The 9224-nt window shown below is 40.6% G+C and overlaps 1 protein-coding gene across 1 annotated transcript; it reads right to left on the minus strand.

Moving 5' to 3' along the window:
- Nucleotides 1–1263: 1263 nt before the first annotated feature.
- Nucleotides 1264–6630, minus strand: NDUFV3 (NADH:ubiquinone oxidoreductase subunit V3; the record flags this gene model as incomplete). Its single annotated transcript, XM_010162868.1, has 2 exons — nt 1264–1430; nt 5674–6630. Coding segments are annotated over 2 exons (1124 nt in total), but the record flags the coding sequence as incomplete, so codon positions are not given.
- Between the last annotated feature and the right edge of the window lie 2594 nt (nt 6631–9224).

Raw genomic sequence — 9224 nt, forward strand, 5'->3', positions numbered from 1 at the left:
CATTTTTGCCAAGTTAGAGTATAAAATAGCTGTTCTACTAATTGCACCCAGGGATTTGCGTCCGATATCCAGATAGACCCCTAAAGCCGACTCCGTTTTCCCTTTGATCTTGCGTACTCTGTTGCTTGAAAGAATACAGACAGGTGATGGAAAATGCTGGAGCTATTGCAAGTACAACTGCTCAAAAGACCAATTAACACCAAAAAACCCAAACTGAACAAGAAGCCAAAATGGAACTAAACCCACAACAGCTGGTGGTCATCAAGGCAGTTTTCCCAGAGGGCAGAAGACTGTTACTAATAGGATGGAAATACAAAAATTTACTGAGACCAACTGTAACGGCTGATAACATATACTGAGAAGTGCCTCATTTCTCACATCTTCTGCAGAGTGAGAGTGAAGCTGGACAGCAATCTTAACTTTTACGGTGGGGAGGAAGTAGGAACTGTAATGTAGTCCCACTGAACAATTAGTACCAGGAACTGATTTTACCATAGCACTATTTTAATCACATTTAAAAATAACATTCAAGTGATTCTGCCCATAGAAATACGTTATTTCTCAAAGTTTAATCAATATAGTATAGTTCATTAGGAACTGCCCACTGAGATTCTCTGACATTTTAAATTATTTCATTTACTGCAGAACCTGGATGCTAGAACCCCCAACAGAAGATTAAATGAAGTTGTATGTTCTCCCTTTACAACAGCAGAGGTTTTGAGATGTTTCAATCACATTACATAAACTTACATTCCTCCACTAACACAAAACATACACTCTTGCCACAGGGGACAAATACTCCTTATGCTGTTTCCAGCCAATAATTTTAACTTCAAATCCAGAGTAAACAGACCTCTTTAGAGCTGGGAACAACGTCTGTGTGCAGGGAGAACAGCTCACTGCACTACAGTGATAACAACACCTACTAAAATCATGGCACATACTTAACAGACACACGCAAGGGTCATGAAGTTCTTTGACAAGGTACTGAAAGAACAGTCAGTATCAAAAGTTTGGAGACACTGAAAAGTCAGGATTTTTAATATATACTGAGAGGTAGAAAAGCTATTTTTATTCAGTGATGATTCATTTGCAGCTCATTCATAAAAGCCAAGAAGTAAGGGACTCCAAGAACTGTTCAAAAGCACAAGCATAAGTTATCATGCATTTATTAATTATCTGATTTATAATACAGATGAAGCAACAGTGCTAATTAGAACAATTTATCATTATGCCTGGATATTTGTTTTAAATGTGGTTCCTTCAGTGCCTTGGTGATGGTCTTCCAGAAGATGGCTGAGGCTGCCTGAATTTTGAGAGAACCACAACAGAATCAACAAAGGTATAAATGTTATATTCATGATGCTGAAGGTTCTTGTAGGTAGAATTATCAAATTCTTCTGGAGCAGGCTCAGCAGCTGCTGTGGTCTCTGTGAAAACAAACAGTAAGTGGTGACTACAAGGATGCCACACCAGAGGGCAATATTCTTAATTACTGAGCCAGCCTTCATATACTGTCAGCTCTCTCATCAAGTCAACATTAAGAGAGAAAAAAAAAAAAAGAAGAAAAAAAACCCCTCAGCAACCATAACAAAAGGATAAGTTTACTAAGTTCTGCTGGTACCTTGTCTGGTCCCAAAGCAGCACATTAGTATGCAGTAGGGGAACAGGAATCAGTACAAGTCATTTAATACAGCACAGGTTTTCAAATCCAAACTACCATCTAATGCTAGGGGAGGACAGGGCAGAACATCTAATTTATATTTTGAAGAACATATATTTGCATTTCCTGGCTTTTTCCATAGTTGCCTTGGTTTTCACTCCAGCCAGAACAGTAGGTGACACTTAGCAAGCCAGGAGAGGCAATGCAGCAGTACAAATGATCTATCATCCTGTCAGACCACAGGATACAGCTATTAGAACTACTTTACTGATTGATTTTTTTTTTTTCCATGGAGAGAAGTGATGGAATTATTGAGATCTTCACAGTTTAATTTCAAATGTGGTTACACTGAACAGTAATACATCAACAGCCTTTGATGAAAGTTTCCTTTCTGCTACATGTAATCTTCTAAACTTTGTATCAGCTCTTTTCTCTAAAAGAATAACCTACTGAAGTTATTCAGAACTCCTTTACTTCACATTAAAGCCAACGATAATTCTTACACTGTTAGAATATTATGGAAATTTAGGCAGTACCATTTTTATAAAAGGTTCCTGTTACGGGTCGATTTTACAACCAAGGAAATTGCAAGAAATAAAACTTTACTCCCAATATTAATTTATTCTCATATACTCAGAATTTAACAATAGGAGAGTCATAAGCATAATCTAGTGAAAAGCTTTGTCATATAAATTTGTGTGTAGTGGTTTAGGTTAGATCATATTAAGCTTCTTTTTGTAACACAACTGCCTACAATAAAAATACAAGAACTCCCGCAACGGAACAACAGGATTTCCCTTGAATTATGACATAACTATTACAATGTAATGCTATCAGTTAAGAGCACGTATCCATAACATGTAGCAAGACTTGCTTATAAAACGCGATGTAGTGAGCTGTGGTTTCAGCAGAACAACAGACACAACCTCTGAAAGGAAATATCCCTGTGCCTACTGCTCAGCGCCTACTGAGAGAGCTCACAAGAGACAACGCTACAGACACAAAAGCCAGGTGATGCGGCCTTCGCTGCAAACAGCCCCAAGAACAGGCAAGTGTACATTCAACCTGCAGGAGACAGTTGTTCCAAATTAAGAGACAGATGCTCAGGAAGAAAAGCAGATGGATTTCCTGCCCAAATACACTGTACTTGGCTTCTCAAAGGAAAAATTTACGCCCGAGTTCATCCTCCTCCTACTCCAGACTTCATCTATGCTTTCACTCTTAAAGAGCAAGCATTTCACAGGATGTTCTTTTGAAATGAATCAGAGTTATATTTCCGAGTTAGCATGCTACTATTTTGCTACTTACTTAGCAGGTAAAGTCAGCAGTTTTTGCTGACTGTTTAGCATGCCTGCTCTACAAAGTGGATGACATCACCTTAACATCCATGTTTGTCATGGGAAAAACTGCTTTTACATCTTCAGTGTGCCTGCTGCAGGGTTTGCAGACAAACAAAAGAACCCAGGGACAGGACAGAAGTACAGATTACAGAAGGTATTATCACTAACTGTGAACATTAAACATGGAAAAGCGGTAGCTGTTCTCAAAAAAGGCCTCAGGAGGAAGAGGCGAGGAGATAACGCCCGGGGTTTCCAGCGGCGCTGCTGAACACAGTGTAGCTAGGTTTGACTCTCCGCTAGCCCTGGCATCCAAAGACATTACAGCAACAGGAAAGGGGTGTGAACTTGCCTGAACTAACCCCCACCTCTCCTACAGCCACTGCAGCAGAATCCTCTAGCATGTACCCAACAGAAACTTCCCTGCTGCCACAGCCTGACCACCTCCACAGAGCAAGAGGAGCTCAACAGCAAAAGTGCCGTTTTCAGCAAAGCCCAAAAGGTTTTTACTGGTGTGGTCATGATGATGATGGGTCTGAGGCACAGTGGTACTATTGCCCCATCGATACAGATCTGCAAGAAAAGTTTGTCACATAGGCTTAACCTTATTCTGCATTTACAGCATCAGAGTAAGGGAGGCTGTTCCATAGATCTTTGATGTCATAATCTTCACCTTGAATCATTATCACATTTGAAGGCCAAGTCATCCCTCTCACACTTGAAGCTTACTGAACTAAATTTTTTGGGTCTTCATATCAGCTTCAATGTGGAAAAAAAATAATGCTTGAACATCTAGAACTCAGCTGTGGATGAATGGGGAGAAAAGCTTCATCTGTAGATAATCACAAATAGCCTTTCCCAACTTTTTTTTTTTTCTTTTTTTAAAGAAAGCTTCTGCTGCTGACTGCAAGGAGGGACAAGTAAATGAAAATGTCACTTGAAAAGGGTGCTGCATTTTACTATTTGAGTTGCAGTCAGGGAAGAAGGTAAACTTAGCTTACAGCTCTTAAAACAGATCAAATTATGAGCCAACTAACCCCTTAAAACAGAAGGCAGGTCTTTTACTCAGCACTGTATCCTGGAAACAGATGTACAAAAGCAATCATGTGTCACTTAACCTGGTTAGACAATTCACAGAGTCACAGAATGGCTAAGGTTGGAAGACACCTCTGGAGGTCAGCTGGTCCAATCCCAAATGTTCAAGCACCATCAGCTAAAGCAGGCTGCCCAGGACCATGTCTGGACAGCTTTTGAATGTCTCCAAGGATGGAGACTCCACCACCTCTCTGGGCAACCTGTGCCAGTGCTCAATCACTCTTACAGTTAAAAAAAAAAAGTGTGTCTTCATGTTCAGGCAAAACCCTGTGTTTCAGTTTGCACCCACTGCCTCTTGTCCTGTCACTGGGTACCACTGACAAGAGTCTTACCTCTGTCTTCTTTGCACTCTCCCTTCAGGTATACGTACACATTGATGAGATCCTCCCTATGCCTTCTCCAGGCTGAACATTCCCAGCTCTCTCAACCTTTCCTCACAGGAGAGATACTCCAGTCCCTTCATCATCTTTGTGGCACTTCACTGGACTCTCTCCAGTATGTCCATGTCTCTCTTGTACGGGGGATCTCAGAACTGGACCCAGCACTCCAGGTGCATATCACCAGGGAAGGATCACTTCCCTCAGCCTGCTTGCAACATTCCTCCTAACACAGCCCAGGCTACCACTGGTGGTCTTTGCTGCAAGGGAACATCACTGGCTCATGTTCAACTTGCAGTCCATCTGGACGGAGCCTTTCCTGCAAGGATATCGCTTGAAGGATGACATCCAAGCAGCTTTACAATTATGGTGTTTTTACTTCCAAGTAGGCAAATTCTTTAATGTAAAACAGCAACCAGTTTTGGTATGCTGCCAAAGTTGAAAGGTGAGAATGGTAAGCCACCACAGATCAGGACAGAGAGGCCTTTGCTGTTGAAATACACAGCATGAGATCAGTAGTTAAGTTAACAAGACTGGTAGTAAATAAGAAGGGTAAGTTAGGTAGGGAAGCACGGCGAGGGAGATGATTATATGGTGCATGATGCTCTTCCTTAAAACACATCACTGTCTCCTCCCCAACTCACTACAAAAACTGGTTTATAAGGTCAACTCTGTGCTACTTCAACAGGACTTGCTTACAACCTACCAGTGTCAAAATCAATACCTGTTTCTGGCATTACACTATGATTTCTTGAAGTCTACTGAAATTTGAAAACTACAAGATTATTTTTTTAAAAAAGAAGACAGCAGCAGGATTTAACCACAGTTAGATGGCATGAAATTTGGCTCAGGAGAAACACAGCTACCAAATCCTTCCGAGAAAAGAAAAGAGGGAAAACAAGTTTTGTCATACAAACCTCACTATATTGCTCATAGTGGAAACAAACTTATTTTCATTTTATAAGTAACAGGTTTATGAAACCATTAATAGAGTGAAATAAAGACAGCTTCCTTTCACAGCATAACTGGAAACGGAGTATTACTGAGTGCTTGTAACAATTAGCAATGGAAAAGAATTTATCTTCCAGAAAGTCACTGCTACACGGTTAGCTTCAGTATAAAGATCAGAGAGTCATAAACAGAGAAGATTTGGAAACCCTTTCAAATGAATCAATACAGTTCAAACAATTTAAAGTTGTACCCTCTATTGCGCTGCTTTCTCCAGCCTGGACTCCTGCTTCCTGAATCATCTCCTCCTTTGCTGTAGTGCCCATCACCAACATTGTGCTTTCAGAAGTCTCTTCTTCCAGCTTAGGAGCAGTTACTTCTGCTTCCGATTCCTGTGCCGCCTCCACCTTTTTTCCATCTCCTCTGGGTACCAGTTTTTGCTTTTTGTCTTCCTGAATCACTGATGATGCTTTCAGCTGAATAGCTGCTACTTGGGTTCTAATGGACTTTTCGTCCAGATAATCAGATTTATGAGTGACATCGGTCAGGTCTTGGCTTTTAACCATGTGTGGCTGTAAGACCAGCTTCTGCCGAGCGGCTTCTTTTGGAGTTGATTTTAGTTTGAGGTCTCTTGCTCTGGATTTTGATGTTTCATGGCTGACTGATGTTTCAGAAGATGCGACCTGCTTGACAGGAGACACATAGCTTTCTGTTTTGCGTGGCTTCTTAGCTACATATTCTTTGTGGGATTTCTGGCATAAGTTCTCCTTTGTTGGCATTTGTGCCTTTATTGCCATGTTCTCAGAAAAGATGGAATCTCGTCTAGGAAACTCAACTTTGGTTTTAATGGCAACTTCTGAATCATCATTTTCTTCCTCAGAATCTGAGCTAGAATCTGAGCTGGATGAAGATGAAGTTTCTTCCTCAACTAACTCTTTCCTCAGGCCTCCTTCTGTTCCAGGTGTAGTGAGTTTTTCCTCCTCAAGGGAAGAAACTACTACTCGCTGAGGAAATGCAACCACAGTTTTTCTTGACATGAACATCCTCACGTCTTCAGCAGAAGGTTTTGAAGCTTCCTCGAGGTTACTACTAGATGTGCTCTCACCTTTGTTTGCAGATACTAGGAGAGAGCTAGAAGACAACATTTTAGGAAATTCAGCTGGTGCCTTGATGGCCAGCAGCTTGGCGCTTCCCTGTGGGGCCACTACATCTAGGAAACGGCACAAAGAGGATTATCATCATTATATCCAACACCACTGTTAATTAGTGAGCTTAGTCACATAATTTAAACTTTCTAAAATAATCTGATACAAAAGGCAAATTGGCAAACTCAAAAACAGGCATTATGAAGCAGAAAGTTTTAAGACACTTTAACTTAAAGAAACTATAGAGTTCTAGTTAGCACTTAACAGTTTTTTGCTGCTGCATCTCATGAGATAACGCCTTTCGCTCTTTGCTTTGCCAGACTCCTTGTGAGAGCTTTTTCTCTGTGCTTCAATTCTGTATCACCAAAAATGGTTTACAGACACCTTCCTATCTCAGATGAACATTGAGACAGCTTGTTAGTTGAGCTCTTCAAATATGCTGCAACAGAGATACTACTTCTCTGTGAATAAGCCAGCAAAGCAGAAGACATGGTAAACAGACATAGCAATAGCCAGCTTCTTGCAACAGTTATCTTTAAAGCAGTAGGGAGGGATGACTCCCAAGAGACTAAGTAGCAGACTAAGAGATGATACCTGAGGCCCTCTATACATTAAAGTATTTTTTGTTCGTGTGTCCATGTGACCTATCAACTGAAATGTGTCTAACACAGTTTAACACTATTTCCCAAAGACCATATGTCCTTCAGTCTTCACTGTCTCCACTCCCTATTTTTGGTTTGCGACCTCTTTGTAAAAAACAAAAGTCTTAAGAGATCTCCTAATACTTCATGTTAGCCTGCCTTTATTTCCTCTCCCTCATGGATACTTTCATTAAGCTAAATTCTCCAGACAAGGAGCCAACAGTTGAAGAGAAAGCAGCAACCTTCAGGCCCTTTCAGAGAATACCAAATACCTCTTGGATGCTTGTGCCAATGATATCCTCAAGAGGCTGACCAACAGCGAATACTGTTGTGGTTACAGAAAACAGGAGGGCAAAGAGGAGTGGGAGCACATTAAGAACATATACCACCGCTGAAATGTGCTGTAGGAAAGCCAACCCCATTATGAGTTGCACCACTTCCAACCAGCAGTGTAATTCAACAGATTTCGAGTCTACTGTGCAGATTTATCTGCACAATTTGGAAACCCAGATCTACCTTACAAGATCACAAACTAGATGCAATTTTCTCCCTTACTAGTATTGTACAGTAATACCTTGTATGATCCAAGGAGTTATAATTAGTTCTGAACAGAAGCAAGTCTTTAGCAATGTCCAAATGAAAACATCACAGAAGAGACAGACACATGAAATAAAAAACAAAGTATTTAAGAAAGAAATATAGAGTTCTTAACATAAGTACAAATGAAAAAAATACCAGTTTACTATACAAGTAATACTTTTGAATAATTTCAGACACATACTTCTCTCTGCCAGACGGAAAGCGCAGGGCGAGGAGGAAGGGCAGGGGGAAGCAGAAGGATGGGCAGCCACCTTTGAAAGAAGCCTGACTCCCTGCACAGACTGACAGAGCCAAACAGCAGCCTGTAGAAACTAATGCGTGAGGAAACATCACTCGAGGTTGAAGAGTTCTTCAAAGAGGTGTACAGGAAGGTCAAACTAACACAGGAATGACCAAAGGGATGACAGGCAACTGAAAGCTGAGCAAAAGCTGAAGAAGTATTAATGCTAAGGCATCTTAAGAAACCAAGAAGGCAGGTAACATTCAGCTTGACTATTAACAGTAGGTGAAACTGGAAAAAGACTTGAAACAGTGTTATTTGGACATGTGAAAAGATACATGTTTCAGCTTTAATCATAAAGTCTAATACAACTGGTACTGACACTTTAATTAGGGTACTTCAAACTTTGTACAACCTGCTCCATATGTGCACGTCTTTGCTGAAAGAATAATACATCCAAACCAGTAACAAGAACATTATTCCCAAATGGATTCTCACTGGTGCTTGTAATATCAGCATCATTATCAGAACGCATTTAAAACATGTTTGCACTCAGAAAGCCGGCACGCAGAAACTACCCATCATTGACTTTGTAAGCAAACATGAGCATTTTATCAAAGCAAATAAAATTTGTTCACCCTGTGCCAGCTAGAATCTGAAAAACACAGCTGCATCCTATACACCTTAACCAGCCTTAACCATCTGCAAGGGAAGCAGCTGACTGGAAGGGATGGCCTATGAGGTCTCCTGACACCTTCCTAAAATCAAAAGCTGTAGGACAATGAATCTAGAAACTGATGCTAAAGCACATCTCAAATACACTTAAAATAATGCATGAACTAACCTATAACAAAACACAATTTGTTGTTCAATCAAGCTTGTATCAATCTATGCAGCAAAGGCTTCCTTAGTGGAACGGCCAAGCTTTTATTTGCCTTATCATTTAAGAAGCTAACATTAGAAGCCAGAAGTCTGCATTCAACTACTCTTTCAGTGATCTTTTCAACAGCTGCCAACAAGTCTGATTACTCCTACGTATGGTCCCATGGACCTTTGCTGTTTAAGCACCTAGATCTCTAATTTGGGATGAGAATCCTACTCACTCAGAGGATCAATGAGCCTCTATCTACAAACAGCATTTTGCACAAGACATCCCTCTTTGAAATATGTATTCATAGAATCATAGAATGGTTAGGAT

The sequence above is a fragment of the Antrostomus carolinensis genome, unplaced genomic scaffold, assembly GCF_000700745.2.
Source record: "Antrostomus carolinensis isolate BGI_N321 unplaced genomic scaffold, ASM70074v2 scaffold25990, whole genome shotgun sequence".
NCBI lineage: Eukaryota > Metazoa > Chordata > Aves > Caprimulgiformes > Caprimulgidae > Antrostomus > Antrostomus carolinensis.